The sequence below is a fragment of the Phascolarctos cinereus genome, unplaced genomic scaffold, assembly GCF_003287225.1.
Source record: "Phascolarctos cinereus isolate Bilbo 61053 unplaced genomic scaffold, phaCin_HiC Scaffold_4;HRSCAF=312, whole genome shotgun sequence".
Classification (NCBI taxonomy): domain Eukaryota; kingdom Metazoa; phylum Chordata; class Mammalia; order Diprotodontia; family Phascolarctidae; genus Phascolarctos; species Phascolarctos cinereus.
Genome location: NW_027555847.1, coordinates 354,526,128 through 354,543,478, shown reverse-complemented (window position 1 = coordinate 354,543,478; position 17,351 = coordinate 354,526,128). Strand labels below are relative to the sequence as shown.

Below are 17,351 nucleotides of genomic sequence, written 5' to 3'. Positions count from 1 at the left end.
AGATAGCATCTTCCTTCATCGGTCCTTTGTAGTTGATTTGAGTATTTATAATACTCAGAATAACTTGATTGTTCACAGTTATTCTTCAAACAATGTTACTGTTACTATATACAACATTTTCTTGGTTCTGCTCATTTCACTCTTTATTATTTCATGCAAGTCTTAACATGTTTTTCTAAAATCAGCCAGCTCATCATTTCTTATAGCATAGTAGTATTCCATCACAGTCATATACCACAACTTGTTTAGCCATTCCCAATTGATAAACATCCCCTTAATTTCCAGTTCTTTGCCACCACAAAGAGCTGCTACACATATTTTAGAACATATAGATTCTTTTCTTTTTTCCCTGATCACTTTAGAAAACAGATCTCAACCTAGTAATGGTGTTGTAGGATCAAAAGGTATACACAGTTTATTAAATACTCTTTGGGCATAATTCAAGATTGTTCTCCAAAATGGTGGGATCAGTTCACAGTTCTACCAACAGTGTATTAGTGTCCCAGTTTTTCCATATCCCACCCAAACATTTGGCATTTCCCCCTTCTGTTGTTTTAGCCTATCTGATAAGTGTGAACTAATATCTCAAAATTGCTTTAAGACTATATACAGCTTTGATTTCCTCATCGAAAAACTGCCTATTCATATCCTGTGAGCATTTGTCAATTGAAGATTGACTCATATTGTTATAAATTTGACAAAGTTCTCTACGTATGTGAGATAGGAGACCTTTATCTGAGAAACTGTATATAAAGATTCTCCCCCCCCAATTTTCTGCTTTCCTTCTAATCTTGTTTACATTGGTTTTATTTAATGTAATCAAAATTATCACTTTACATCTCACAATGCTCTCTATCTCTTGTTTATTCATAAATTCTTTGCCAACCCATAAGTCTTATAGGTAATATGTTCCATTTTCTTCTAATTTCCTTATGATATCTCCCTTTATATCTAAGTCATGTGTTCATTTTGACCTTATCTTGGTAAGTGATGTAAGATACTGATCTATGCCCAATTTCTGCCAGACAGCTTTCTACTTTTCCCAACAATGTTTTTGCCAAATAGTGAATTCTTATCCCAAAAGCTTAAATCTTTACATTTGTCAAATACAAGGTTACTGTAATCATTTACCACTATGTATGCATGTCTACTATGTTCCTCTGATCCATCTTTCTATTTCTTAGCCAGTACCAGATAGTTTTGGCAAGTACTGCCTTATGATATAGTTTAAAGTCTGGTTCTGTTAAACCTTCCTTTAATTTCTTTTTTCATTAATTCCTTTTATATTCTTGACCTTTTGTTCTTTTAAATGAACTTTGTTATCTTTTCTAGTTCAATAAAATAATCGTTTTGGTAATTTAATTACAATGGCTTTGAATACATAGATTAGTTTCCGTAGAATATATAGCTAGCATTTCTAGAACAGTATTGAATGATAGTGGTCATAATGGGCATCCTTACTTCACCTCTGAGCTTATTAGGAAGGCTTCTAGTTTATCTCTATTACAGATAATGCTTGCTGATGGCCTTAGATAGATTTACATATCATTTCATGGAAAGCTCCATTTCTTCATATGCTCACTAGTGTGTATAAAAGGAATGGGTATTGTATTTTGTCAGTCTTTTTCTGCATCTGCTAAGGTAATCATAATTTTTGGTTTTGTTATTAATATGGGCAATTATGGCAATAATTTTCCCAATATTGAACAGCCCTGCAGTCCTGGTATAAATCTCACCTAGCCATAATGTATGATCTTTGTGATATATTACTGTAATCTCCTTACTAGTATTTTATTTAAAAGTTTTGCATAATATTCATTAGGAAAATTGGCCTATAGTTTTCTTTCTCTGTTTTTGCTCTTCCTGCATCAGCACCATATTTGTGTCATAAAAGGAATTTGGTAGGAACTCTTTTCACCTGTTTTTTCAAATAGTGTATATATAATATTTGGATTAAGTGTTTGGTAGTATTCACTTGTGAATCCATCTGGCCCTGGGGATTTTTTCTTAGCAAGTTCATTGATGGCTTATTCAATTTCTTTTTCTAAGGTGGGGTCAAATATTCTATTTCCGCTTCTGTTAATTTGTATTTTTGTAAACATTCGTCCATTTCAGTTAGATTGTTATATTTATTGGCATGTAATTGGGCTGAGTAGCTCTTAATAATTGCTTCAATTTCTTGTTCATTGGTGGTGAATTTACCTTTTTCATTTTTTATATGGGTAGTTTGGTTTTCTTCTTTCTTTTTTTAAATCAAACTAACCAATAGTTTATCTATTTTATTTATTTTTCATAAAACCAGCTTTAGTTTTATTTATTAGTTCTATGGTTTTCTTTCAGTTATATGTATATATATATATATATATATATATGTATATCTCCTTTGATTTTCAGGATTTCGAATTTGGTGTTTAATTTGAGGATTTTTAATTTGTTCTTTTTCTAGGTTTTTTTTTATTTGTTACATGCTCCATTCATTGATCTGCTCTTTCTCTGTTTTATTGATATAAGCATTTAGAGATATAAATTTTCCCCAAGGACTATTTTTGTTGCATCCCACAAATTTTGGAATGTTGTCTCATTGTTATTTTCTTTAATGAAATTGTTGTTTCTGTGATTTGTTCTTTGACCCATTATTTAATTTAATTTAATATTATTTAATTTAATAAAATTATTTAGTTTCCAATTAATTTTAATCTGTCTTTCCACTACCCTTTATTGAATGTAATTTTTATTGCATTTTGGTCTGAAAAGGATGCATTTAATATTTCTGCTTTTTGCATATGGTTGTGGTTTTTATCTACTAATACTTAGGCAGTTTTTGTGTAGGTGCCGTGTACTGCTGAGAAAAAGGTATATTCCTTTCTGTTCCCATTCAGTTTTTTCAAGGGGTCTATCATATCTTAACTTTTATAAAATTCTACACCTCCTTAATTTCTTGTTTATTTTTTGGTTAGACTTATCTAGTCTTGAGAGGAGAAAGTTGTGGTTTCCCCACTAGTATAGTTTTACTATTTCCTACTGTAATTTATTTAACTAATCATTAAAAAATGTAGATGCTGTATCATTTGGTGCATATATGTTTGGTACAGATTAGTACTTCATTTGCCTGTGGTACCTTTTAGCAAAGTATAATTTCCTTCCTTGTCTCTTTTATTTAGATCTATTTTTGCTTTTGTTTTGTCTGAGATCATCATTGCTATCTCTGCTTTTTTTTTTTGCTTTAGCTAAAGCATGACAGATTCTGCTCCAGCCCCTTTCCTTTATTCTGTGTGTGTCTCTATGCTTCAGATGTGTTTCTTGTAAACAGCATATTGTAGGATTCTAGTTTTTAATCTATTCTGACATCTGCTTCTATTTTGTGGGTGAATTTGTCCCATTAACATTTACAGTTGTGATAACTATATGTAAATTTCCCTTTATCCTGTTTTCCCTCTGTTTATCCTTCTCTTTCATCTTTCACCCTGTCTCTCCTTAGGAGTGTTTTCCTTGTGACCACCAGCCTCCCCCAATTCACCCCCCCAACTCTTCTATCATTCCCCTCTCCTGCTTCTCTTCTCTCTATCCCTTCTTACTTCCCTATAGGGTAAGATAGATGTCTATATCCAACTGAGTATGTATATTATTCTGGTACTCTTTGAGCCAATTCTTAAGAGAGTGTTGTCTACTACTCCCCTGTCTTCCCCTCCCACTGTAATAGCTCTTCTTCCTTTTTTATGTGAAATAATTTACACCAATCTCTCTCTCCCCTCTTCTCCCAGTGCAGTCCTTTTTTTCACCCCTTAATTTTGTTTTTTTTCTTTTTTTTTTATATTATCCCGTTATCGTCAACTCATACTCCCCACCCCTCTACGTATACTCCTTCTAATTGCCCTAATAGTGATAAAGTTCTTAAGAGTCACAAGTATCACCTTCCCATGTAGGAATCATTCATTTATTCTTTCATGAGTTGTGAGAATACAATAATTTTTTTTTGTAAAAGACTTTATAACCTTAAATTTTATAAATATAAGCTATTAAAAGGTTCTTTATAATCTGAACCCTACCGACTTGCAGCTTAATCTCTTCTTGACCCCTCCTGAATCTTTTGCTTGGATCAGTTTGATTTATTCATTTCTGTCCACCCACAAACATTACCCTTCCCTACCTCTTATGGTTCTGCTAAAACCATTCTGTCCAGTTGTAACACTCAGATAAATGTTACTGAACTCCCTTCTGTCATACCTATTCTTCAAGACCCAGTTCAAATCATACCTTTTATGTAAAACCTTCCTTATCCAGTTCAATTCAAGAAATAGTTATTAAGTTTCTCATATGTGCAGGGTTCTGTAATAGGTCTTAGGGATACAAAATGAAAAGCAACTCAGTTCTCTTGTTCCAGGAGTACACAGTATAAAAGCAGTAGATAAAACATAGACACAAAGGAGTATGAGAGAAAATAAAATGTGAGAGATGCAAAGGAGAGCCAGGCAAAGTGTTATGAAAAATTTGAGGAGAGAGCTATCACTTTCACCTGGTGGCATCCAGAGAAGGTTTCTTAGAGAAATTGGAATCTGACATAGAAACCTTACAGAAAGGCAGCAGCTTTCAACAGATGGAGAAGTGGGAGAAGAAAGGAGAGAGGAAGGAGTCCTTTATGAGCATAGAGGTGATGTAACAAAGACATGGAGACAGAAGAGGGTTCAGAGAGTAGTACATTTTGACCAGGTATAGGATATATAACTGGAAATAGTATTAGATAAGACTAGACCAGGGGTGGGGATCCTGCAGCCTGTGGCCCTCTAGGTCCACAGCTTCGGCCCTTTGACTGAATCCAAACTTCAGAGAACAAATTCCCTTAGTAAAAGGATGTGTTCTGTAAAACTTGGACTTAGTCAAAAGGCCACACCCAAGGACCTAGAAGGCTACATGTGGCCTTGTGGTCCCAGGTTCCCCATTCCTGGACTAGACAGATAAATTAGAGTCAGATTATGAAAGACTTTGAATGCTAGGATTAGGAGTTTAAATTTCCCACCATGATAATATTCTTTTTCTTTATTCGTAGTTGTCTTTTTAAAGTCAATTTGGCCAACTCGTCATATATTGCCTTATAACATATCTATAATTGTCTTAAATTATTATTCCAATAATTTTTTATTATTTAACTTCTTTTTTATGTGTGTCTTGGCTTCCCTAATTAGGTTGTAAGCTAGTTGAGGGCAGAAACCATGTCTTATACGTCTTTGAATCTCTCCCATTCCCCTTTTCTCTACTCTCCCCTCCAAAAAAAAGCTCATCCAATCTTATATGATATTAAGAAGGAAATCATGTCCATGATTAAAGAGATGACATTAATACTATATTCTGCCTTTGTTGAAACATGTGTAATACTACATTCATTTCTGGGACACACATTTTAGGAAGGACATTGATAAACTCAAGAATGTTCAGTGGAGGGCACCTGGGATGATGAAGGACCTCAACATCATGCCATTGGAAGATTGGTTGAAGAAAGAGGAATATTTAGCTTTGAAAAGAGATGACTGGGGCAGCTAGGTGGTGCAGTGGATAGCACTCCGACCTTGGAGTCCGGCCTCAGACATTTGACACTTAACTAGCTGTGTGACCCTGGGCAAGTCATTTAACCCCAATTGCCCCGCCAACAAAAAAAAAGAAGAGGACGACGACTTAGGGAGGGACATGATAGATGTGTTCAAGTATTTGAATCTTGGTTGTGTGAAAATTGGATTAGACTTGTTTTTCTTGACCTCAGAGGGCAGTGGAAATTTCGAAGAGGCAGATTTAGGCTAGATATAAGGAAGGTTTGCTTGTTTGTTAGAGTAGTCTTAAAGTAGGATGATCTGTCTTGGGAAGTATTCCATGCCACCTTCCTTCCCCCTCCTAGAAGTCTTCAAACAATGGCCAATTGTCACATGTATTGTACAAAAGATTCTTGTTTAATTATAAATTGTTTCAGAAAGTTCCTGAGATTCCTTCCTCTTAGTTGCTTTGATTTTTACCTCAGTACCTTGCACATATTAGGTACTCAGAAATATAGTGGTGAGTTTTGCTTTGGGCTGGGTTTTTTTTTTCTTAAGTTTAATTTGATTTTGAATTAAATTAAATTTCAGTTTTATCAGCCATCCGGAACATGGTAGGACATATATTTAGAAAGCAATGTTTTCCCTAACAACATTGACTTCGTAGTATACATTTAACAACTGAGAACTAAAAATAGTCTGACCTTGGATATATCAACTTGAAATTAGCCTAATTTAAGGTCAAATGGAAATGTTATAATTTTTTTAAACTTTTGAATAGGGATAATTAAGGAGAATTGTGGGAAAGTATCTTTATGTTTGTATATGTCATGAGAACTTGAAATTTTTTGCCTTTCATTTTCATGATCATTCTAAATTAAAGCCAATAGAGACACACTAAAATAGCATATTCTGCCTTAATATAGGAAACAAAGCCAGTGTGATTTGCATTAATACACATAATGTTGAAACATCTAATATTTGAAGATACTCCATGTAATGGAAAGTTCATTTCACTGAGAAATATGGAAATCAGGTTACCATGAGTTCATAGGCTAACTCATCCTTTCTCAGCATATCATAATTCAGTCAACAGGCCACTTGTGGAACCCACTCTAAGCACTTTTCAGTCTTGTCAAATAGTGCTGGATAAATTAACTGCTAAAGGTACAGAATGTACTGGGGTTGCCCTTGCGTACATGTGTCTAATTCAGTTCTCAATTTTATTCTTTGCACTGAAACAGGTCGTGGTGGTAGAGTTGGAACTCACGGAGGAACCTTGTCCTCATACATAGTGAAAAACATTGCTCTGGATAAGACTGACGACAGCAACCCCCGGGAAGCCATTTTACGGCACGCAAAGGAAGCTGAGGATAACCCATATTGGGTTGCTCCAGCTTATTCCAAGTAAGGACTGGTTTTTGTTTTTTCTGTTTTGTGAAAACAAGTTAGGAAGTTTGCCATATACCAGTAGGTTTTGGGGCACCATTATACCCTTTTCTTTATCATAATACGTTTAAGTATGGAAACCATAGCCATCACTTATCAACTGGACCTTATGTTTGATTCAGGAGATGCTAAAAATGCTTTTTATGAATTAAGTGTGAGGTGTAAGGTATAAAAAGACTGGAAAGGTGGGTAAGGGTGTGTGGTTATGAAAGGCTTTGAACACCAAACACAGAATTTTGTATCTGATCCTGGAAGCGAAGGAAGACACTAGAGTTTATTGAGTAGGGGAGGTGACATGATCAGACCTATACTTTAGGAAGAACACTTTAACAGCTGAATGGAGCATGCACTGAAGTACAGGGAGATTTTAGGCAAGCAGGCCAACCAGCAGGCTCTTGTAGTAATCTAGGTGTGAGGTGATGAGAATGGGCATTATGATGGTAGCAGTGTTAGAGGAGAGAAAGGATCAAATTCAAGAGATGTTACAAAGGTAAAATGGACAGATCTTCACAACAGATTGCGGATGAGAGTGATGAAAAAAAGTGGAGACTTAAGGACGACACCTAGATTGTACATCTGTTTGACTAAGAGGATAGTGGTACCTTCAACATTAATGGGGAAGTTAGGAAGAGGGAAGGTTTTGGGGGGAAAGATAATGAGTTCAGTTCTAGACATGAAGAGTTTAAGATGTCCATGGGATATCCAGTTTGACATGTTCAGTAGGCAGTTGGAGATGTGAAACTGGAAGGCAGTAGAGAAGTTAGGGCTGGATAAATAGATTTGAGAACCATCAGCATAAAGATGATCATTGGATCCATGGGAACTTATGAGATCATCAACTGAAATAATATAGAGGGAGAAGAGAAAAGGATCCAGAATAGAATCCTGTGGGAAATCCACAGTTAGTGATGTGACCTGGCTGAAGATCCAGTAAAGTAAAAGAGCAGTCAGATAGGTAGGAGGAGAACCAGGAGAGAGTGGTGTCCAGAAACCTAGAGAGAAGAGAGTATCAGGGAGGAGAAGGTAATTGACAGTGTCAGAGGCTACAGAGAAGTCGAGAAAGAGCATGAAACAAGGCTATTAGATTGGGGTATTAAGAAATTGTTAGTAACTTTTGGGAGATCAGTTTCAGTTGAATGATGATGTCTGAAGCCAAACTGTTCAGGTATTAAGAAGAGTGAAAGGAAAGGAAGTAGAGGGATCTACTGTAGATGGCCTTCTCAAAGAGTTTAACCACGCAAAAAGAAGAGATATATGGGTCATTAATGGGGATAGGTGAGTCAAGTGAGGGTTTCTTGAGGGGAGACATGGACATTTGTAGGCAATAGGGAAACAGCTATTAGACAAGAAGAAATTAAAGAAAAGTGAGAGAGTGGGGGGGTGAGAAAGGGGGCAATGTGCTAGAGATAGGATGAATGGGATCGCTTATGTATGTAGAAGGTTTGCCTTGGCACCTCTTCATGTGAAACATGGGTGAAGGAGGAGAGTGGCAAAAGGCATCTAAGTAATGTGAGACTACATAAAGGAGAAGAGTGTCAAATAAGGTTGTAAAGATTGGAGCCTGATTGTAGAGGAGCCTTCAATACCTGGCTAAGGGATTTGTATTTTAACCTACAGGATATAGAGTCATTGAAGGTCCAAGCGAAGAAGTAGCATTTTCAGTCCTATGCATTAAAAATATTATTCTGGTAGCCATGTAAGCAATGATTTTTAGAGGAGATGAGTAGGGAGACTGGTTAGGAAATTATTATAACATTCTAGGTAAGATGTGATAAAGGCCTAAACCAGGATGGGAGCTGCATGAGTGGAAAGGAGGAGAGAGGAAAAGAAAAAGGGGGGGGGGTAAAGAGAGAAAGAGAGACACAGGGAGGAGAGGTCAAGGTGGAGAGGGTGGGAAAGGCAGAAGATTGAACAGTTCATTGAATATAGTGAGGAGGGAAGGGAGGGAGAAGAGCCAAAGGTGGCTTTGAGCCTGAACATTGGGAGGATATTGATGTCATTAATAAAAATGTAATGAAGTTGAGTGGAATGGCAGATTATGGGAGTACATAATAGTGCAATTTCTCCACTTCTGACATGCAACTCCTCATTTATAATGTGTTGTAGCCTGCTCACCTTTAATCTTTCTGTGCGTTCTGGTTTTTCCAGCCTGTTTCTCCTGCTCTGATTCTGCTTCCCTCTCCTAATAGTTTCACTTTTGTTGACCAGTTCAGCCATACCCCATCAACTATTTAGTCCTGAATCACTAAATCCTCTGTCCTCTTGCCAGTCGCACCTTACCAAATCTCAGCCATGGATTACTTAACACCACCCACCTTATTTATTTATACTTGTGTGCTGCTGATTGCTCCTGGAGAAAGCCATGCAACCATGCCAACTGGGTACAGTTTAATTCAATTCAACAAGCATTTATTAAATACCTGCAAGCATGTATAAAGCAGCTGTGTACAGGAGGCTAGTTTAGAGAGGAGACAGAGAGGAAGAAGAGAGACTATTTTAGGAGGCCTTGGCAATAAAGTCCAGGTGAGGGGTGATGAGGACCTAAAGTAGAAGGCTGTATGGATAGAGAGAAAAAAACTGAACTGAGATATACGTGGACGTGAAATTGAAGAGAATGAGTGCTTATGGAGTGAGGAAGAGAGAAAAGCCATGGATATATTGAGTTTGAAATGCCTCTAGAATATATAGTAGTAGATATCCATTAGGTAGTCGGTGATCTGGAACTGAATTAGGAGAGACAGATAGTTGAACCAGTCAGAACCGATGAGATTAACCAAGAGATAGAAAAAAAGGTAAGAGGTCCCAGGGTAGATCTCTAGCTCACTACAGATTTGTCATCTAATCTTAACTAAACCCTCATAGCTACTTGACATGGTAATCCCTTTGTTGTCTTCTCTGTGACTATTATTCCCTCCCCAGACTTCCTATACCATCTCTCTCCCCCATCCCTCCCCCAGCCCCTTTAGCAAAGGATTTCACTTTCTGCTCTACTGAAAAAAAAAAAAAGAGGCTAACCATTGTGAATTCCCTCTTTCCCTCCCTTCACACTCCATTCCACTCTATTTTCTCTCATTTTTTTCCTTCTTTGCTTTTGTCTCTATAAAGAGATCAGCCTTTCCTTGCCTCTGGGATAAAAAAAATACGAACTCTGCTTTTTGGTGTTTAAAGCTCTTCATAATCTGTCTCCAACCTATTTATCTAAAATTGTTTCACATCGCTCATTCTTAGGACACTGTATATTCCAGCAAAACTGGCCTACAGTACTTGGTCTTGCGCCTATATTTTCATGTCCCACTCTGTGCCTTTGCCACTTGACAGTCACCCTGGAATGCTGTCCTTTCTTACACCTCAGCTTCTTGAAATCTCCGTAATCCTTCAAGGGTCAATTTGGTTGCTACCTCTTGAAAGAGATCTTTCCTGATTCCTCCAATTCTTTACACCACCATTGTATTTATTTTGTCTTATTTTGTACTTATTTGTCTAATTACACATTGCTTCCCTCTGGTGGAATCTAAGCTCCTTGGGGGCAGTGATCATTTCATTCTTGTCTCTATGTCCAAGTCCTGGCATGTAATAAAGGCTTGATAAATTTTTGTTGCATTTAATTGAATGGGTTTAACTCTAAGGTTTTGAGTCTGGGTGATGGGATGGGTGGTGCCATCAAGAAAAATCGAGAACTGCAAAAGCAGGTGGTTTTTGAAGGGAAGTTGATGAGTTCTCTTTTGGTCATGAAGAGTTTGAGATGTTGGCAGGGTATGTGTCTATTCATTACGCTAAACATATATCGCTATAGGCTTCATCCTTTTGCTCAGACCCCTGCAAGATGCCTTGAATCTGTCCCCTAACATTTACTGAGCTCCTCTTCCTAACCCCATTGCACTGTATACAACACAGTTGTTGGTTAGCCAGTCTTGCTAGGCTCTTTCTCTTCTGTTCACCTGCTAGAGTATACAGTTTACTGCCAAGTGGCAGTGTTTGAAGGGAAGCTAGTATTTAAAAGGATCTTTTTTTAAAGGTCACTGTAATCGAGAATGTGTGCCTAGTTGTTTTTCTTCACTGCAATTGACTCTGCTAATGATGATGAAATGTAGATTTAATAGGGACTGTTTCTTTGTTTAAAAAGCATAATTATGTTTTATATAACGATACATGCCTAAATGTGGCACACAGTTTAGCACTGTTAAATTCTCCAACACTGATAACTCCACCAGTGTGTTTGGGCCCTTTAATTTCATTGATTGGATATTAGATTTCATTCCTGACATTGGCAATGTAATAGCCATGAAAGTTTTAAAACACAGCAGGATCACAGAAGGCTCTCATTCAACCACACGTGGGCAGATTTAGTTACAGTTTCTTGTTAAAAGATGTTGCTGGAGGGAGGAAAAAAAAGGAACTGGCCAAGGAGTGGGCAGGATGTAGGTCCAGAATGCTATTAGCTTACACACCAGACAGGGATAGATGTGTGTGGGAGCTTGGAAGATTGCCAGCAGCCTGCCAAGCTTGACAGCTCTGTCAGTACATGGTGAGTCTTCTGGCCAAATACACTGCCATTATTGCTGGTTCAGTAAATTTAAATTTCAATATGCATATCCTTCCTGACACAGGATCAGTAAATATGTATGCATGAAAATATCATTATTGCTTTCAGAGCATCCCATGTAAAGCCACATTGGGAAAATAAGGGCAATATTTAAATACACGTATATGTGTATGTGAGACTACACAGTGGAGAAGGAAATCGCTTTAGCTACGTTGGTTGTCTTTACCCAGTGTATTCCTTTTCCTGTTTGGGAGCTTATAGGAATCTATTCCCAGAATTCTTCACAAGGCTCCTAGTTGTTTTTCCCCTTTCCTTAGTCTCCATGTCTCCCACTTCATTTTATCCTTACCCTGCCTTTTTGTATCTATCATTTATCTGTTTTCCACACTTTTTTTCTAAAGAAAATGGAAAATTCTTTATCTAGAAAAATCTTTTTGCCTTTTTTCCCCCCAAGTGTTTCTTATATTTAATAGCAGTTATCTTTGATTTGATGTTGACTAGAAAGGACTATCGAAGCTACGGGTTTTTTTGTTAAGCCCTTTCATTTGAATAATTCTGTGATGGTAATGACTAGGTTAGAGTTCATCTGGGCCATATTTATCCTAATAGGGTTAACAAGTGTGTCAGATTATCAAGTCATGGCTATAATTGACTTTGCACCTTGAGGTTTTTCTTTATAATAAACAATGGGCCCTAGGCCAAGCAAGCCTGTGGTTTCTGCTCACACACTTGTGAATAGTAATACAAGGGATTCTCCCTTATATTCATGTCATGAGCCTGAAGCTAGCTTTATACTTTATGAATGAATCATATCAAATGAGTAATGATGATTAAGAAGAATTTGATCTGTGAACTTTCAATTATAGTTGAAAACATTTTGACTGTTTCACTGTAGACTGGATGCTAAAGGAAAGTGAGCATAGAAAACCTAAATTAAAGCTTTATCAGTTAGTCAATAGAAAGGGGGTGTATTGATGTTTTAAAGGCCTCTGCAAGACCAGTGGAATGCTTTTAAAAAGTAAAAACAGAGGGTGCGTAGATGGGAATATTTTGTTTGTTGCTTGTTCTTTGTATATAGTTGTGTGTGCATGTTATGTATGTAATTGTGATTTTGTAGGTTTTTTCTTAGACTTTTTGTGAGAACATTTATTAGAAGGGGCTCTCATTTTGTCCAAACAAGCCTGAGGACTAAAAGCAAATTAGATTTCAGAATGGATAGTTATTCAGAATATATTAAATACCTTGATAGAATTGATAAATCCAGAAAGTAACTTGTAGAGGGCATCATCCAATAATAATGATAATAGCTGACATTTATGTGCTACTTAAGTCTAACAAAGGGTTTTCCATGTATTTAGCTCTTTTGATCCTCACAATCCTGAGATATAGGTACTGCAAATAGTTACTATCATACGCATTTTACAGATGGAAAAACTGAGGAATTGAGTGATTTGGCTTAGCTATATTAGGTGACAGAGGCAGGCTTTGCACACCTACCTCAGACACTCTTTTGACCATTATTCTTTAGCTATGTCTTGTAACCACTGAGACCTGTGAAATCATATAAGCAATTAAGGGAAGTAAAGATTGTTGGGGTTTTTTTTGGTTGTTGTCAGACATGACTGAATGACAACAACAGTAACAGTGAAAAAAGGTTAACATCGGAATAATAGAATGAATGAATGAATGAATGAATGAATGAATGAATAAATGCACATTGGACTAAGGGGGTATATAGATAATCTCTTGTAAGTGGTAAGATTTGAGGTTAGCTTCTGCCTATATTTTAACGCTCATGGATTTATAACTGTAAGAGTCTTATATACCATATAGTCCAACTCCTTCTAGAATGCTTAAGTTGCTTGCCCAAGAACTTAGAGCTTTTGAGTGGCAGCGACAGGATTTGAACCCTAGCCCTCTGACTTCAAATCTAGTTCTTGACTATAACATGCAGCCTGATATATGTGCTATTAATTATTTATATATGATATAATATTTAATAATATAATATCACTGCTTGTTTTATTATCTAACCAGTGTTTCCTTTCTTAGATTGTAATTACTCTTAGGGCAGGAATTATGTTTAGGATCATTGTACAAATCCATTTCCTCAAACAGACAAGAAAAGAAATCTGTTTTTGTAGCCAGTGACTATACTGATGAGACCTAGATTTCTTTCTCTTGCCTTTGGAAGCTATTCATCTTTTAGACAGAGAGACTAATTCATACATTCCCCAGTGGAAGAACAGTTTTTAAATTCTTTTCCTAACTTTACCTATACAATGCTGATCCTCAGTTTCTTCATTTATAAAATGAATATGTTTCATATGGACAAAAAAATTAGTAAACTAAATAAATATAATGAAGATTGTTCCAGTTCTAAGGTATTAGGTACTAGATGGTAGTTCTAGGACTGTATAAAGTCTTGAATTGGTACTGATCAGTTTTGTTTATATTATGATTACAAAACACTCCCACGTGTATTACTTTATACACTAAATTATTTTCCTGATCCTTTATGGATCTCCATTTGTAAGGTTGATGCCATAATTATACATTTTCAGAAGGAAAATGAAAAGAAATCTCAGTGGCCTTAAATAACCTCACCTTCAGATTTACTTCCATTTTCCTTTTCTATTTAATTATGTAATCCAGAAAAAGCAGCATTTCAATTTCATTATAGTCTCAGTAACCTAATAAATTTAAACCTAGCCTGTGGAGACATTCTCCACCCTCTTTGGGAAAATTATGTCTTTTCTTCCTCCCCATTAGAAATTAGATATTTAATTTAAAAGTATATTTTACACTGGACAAGGCCATTTCTGTGTGGATTTGCCCAGAATAAAATGTTCAGTGTTCTTGCCAGAAGTCGCAGATGTACTTTGCCTGCCTTGGTGTATTGTGGAAGGAAGCTGACCTATCCAGCTTTCTAGTAATCTAGTAGCACCATAGCATATGAAATTCTGCATCTGTTTTTTTTTCTTTAATTTTAGTCCTTCAACCTGTTCTCAGATGTCATATAGCAGTATCTCAGGGTAACATAACGTCAGCACAACCAACTTGCTCTACAAGGTGGGGGAAGGGGGGTACCCTTAGGTTTTAGACAGGTACGTATGAATGGAGACGGGCCAGTGGCTACTGTGTTCCCCAGGAGTTCTGGTGTGCAACTCATACCATGTAGCATCAGCATGAGATGTGGGTAGATTTTGCTTCTTTGAGGGTAATAAAGTAACAGTAAGAAACCATTCAGGATTGTGACCTTATTTTTTCCCCCTCTCCTTAAACTATACATAAAAATGTGTTTGCATGTGTGTATTTATAAAACACATTTACTTATATAAAATCGAAAGTTTTGCTGTTTTCGAGCACACATTCACACAACCAGGTAATTATTCTTTTTAGAACTCTTGAAGCATGTTGAGGAAATTAAGCCATAGTTTGAAGGTATAAGGTCTTAAAAATTAAACTTTAAAAAATTACGCTTCCTTCAAAAATTGTTTCCTTCAGTGTATGAAATGGCTTTTTAAAGGAGGAATTAATCAACCATGTGGGAAATATTGAAGTATATATTATTTAAATTCTAATAGCTGGCATTTTTCTGATTTAATGATAGGCAAGAATTTCATAAAGTCAAGCATGTTTAAAAAGCATAGAAAGTTCTCATGAAGTTTTTTTTAAAATTTATTCTACCATAGTACTATACAATGGTGTGCTGTCAGAGATGGAATTTCCATACATTGAACTGGTCAGAAACCCCATTTTCTTTTTTTCTGGCAGTTGTAAAAATACAGAGTATCCTTTATTTTTAAAACACCAGTTTGGGGACAGTGAGGTGTTGCAGTGGATAGAGCACTGGCCCTGGATTCAGGAGGACCTCAGCTCAAATCCAGCCTCATACACATAACGCTTCTTAGCTGTGTGACCTTGGGCAAGTCACTTAACCCCATTGCGTAACCAGGAGGAAAAAAAAGAATCAAAAGACCAGTTTAATTTTTTTTAAAAAAAACAGTTAATTTAAGTCTTTCTTCTGCCATACAGTAAAATTTCATATGGCAGAGCCATTCAAGACTGGAACAGTGTAGCTATGTAGCTATACAAATGATTTGGTTGGAGCTGTGACCACCTTCACATTCTAGACAACTCCTTGGTCAATTCTGTTCTCCAGTTCCATTCAATCTCCAAAATGGGACCGAATTGTCTGAATTCCAGATGGTTCAGAATTTGGATGGTTGAGGTTCCACTGTATTTAAATTATGTTTTAATTTTATACTAGGGGAACACAGATTACATGGTTCACCTTGGAATATGAATCCTTGTCTCTGAACTTTATAGGTCACCCCACTCCATGTCTCTGGTGGTTAGAAACCTAAGGATTAATATTTAATCATTCAGAGGTAATGGTGGCTTTAAAAAAAAATCATTTTCCTAGCACTTGGCCAAAAAGACAAAGTCACATCTTGTGGGGAGCTCAGTCAGTGCTTGCTAAGTTATTTTCCTTCTCTTTTGTTTTAGGACTCAGCCTAAAACTGTTTTTGCAGAAGTAGAATCTGAAGACGAAGAAACAAAGAATGAACCAGAATGGAAAAAACGTAAAATTTGAAGAATCCATTTTGAGGTCAGAGAGGAGTAGAAGAGAGTCATGACCAATTTTTTTCTTAATTCTTTGCAAATAAATGAGTATATTGATTCCCAACACCAGTAATAACTATTTTAAAGTTGTGATAAATATGTGCTCAAATATTTTTGTTGCATTTATTAAACCTGTTTATTTTCATTAAAGAAGCAGTAGATTCTTAACCCATGCCTGGTATTTCATATTATCTGAAGGTTATTGTCAACCATTATAAATGTTTCTGTGTCTTCAGAGAAAATTTGCATCTACTCGGGACAAATTGAAGCCAAGGAGATATAACATGGAAATTAACATCAAAAGGTCCATCTTCAGGCAGCAGTGGATAGAGCATTGACCCTGGAGTAAGGAGGACCTGAGTTCAAATTCAGCCTCAGACACTTATTAGTTGTGAATGCTGGGCAAGTCACTTAACCCAGATTGCCTCCAAAAAACAAGTCTATCTTTTTTGTACAATTTCACATAAGTTATTTATATGCCTGTACAAGTAATTATTAGATTGAGTTCATTGATTTGATAAAGATTTTGATTTGAAAGACGTTTATGTTCCCATCTTTGACTCATTTTAATATCCTATTTTCATCTTATACTATACAGTAAAAAGTTAAGAGGGTCCCTTCTAGCCTCTAGGCTTAAAGGTCAAACTCAGAACCTAATCTAGAGTCAATGAAAGTAACCTCTTCATTTTCCAGTTTATCTATGTTGGTATCTTCTGAGAAGTATGAGGGTAAGATAAATATTATTTTTTCCAATGGGATTGAAATAAAAAGCATCCTTGCCTCTAGTCTACCCCAGTTTGGATTGATATGCACCTGGCCTATCTCTTTGCTTTCATCCCTTTCCTAACTGGTGGAAGCTGTAATGTATCATTTTGTCAGGAAGACAGTCTTGCAGAATGGATAGAGTGCAGAACTTGAAATCAGGAAGATCTGAATTCAAATCCTACTCAGAAAGATTACTTAGCTGTTTATCCATGGTCAAGTCATTTAACCCCTCAGAGCCTCAGTTTCCTCATCTATAAGATGGACATCTTCATACCAGTAGTGTCTGTCTTCAAGTATTGTATGTCAAGTGCTTTGTAAACCTCAAAGTGGTTTATAAATATCAGTTGGGTTTTTTTTTATTACTTCATTATATCCTTAAAAACATTATTCTGTTCATCTTCTTTGTGGCTGACCCATTTTGGTTCACATGGTGACGTGGTGGCACA

The 17,351-nt window shown here is 36.3% G+C and overlaps 1 protein-coding gene across 1 annotated transcript in view; it reads left to right on the top strand.

Moving 5' to 3' along the window:
* WDR70 (WD repeat domain 70) overlaps positions 1-16,680 on the top strand; it is a 340,948-nt gene extending 324,268 nt beyond the window's left edge. Inside the window, exons 17-18 of the mRNA XM_020995972.2 lie at positions 6,764-6,926; positions 16,024-16,680. Coding sequence (XP_020851631.1) covers positions 6,764-6,926; positions 16,024-16,111 — 251 coding nt within the window. The 3' untranslated portion in view covers positions 16,112-16,680. The remainder of the gene's footprint in view (positions 1-6,763; positions 6,927-16,023) is intronic.
* The last annotated feature ends 671 nt before the right edge of the window (positions 16,681-17,351 follow it).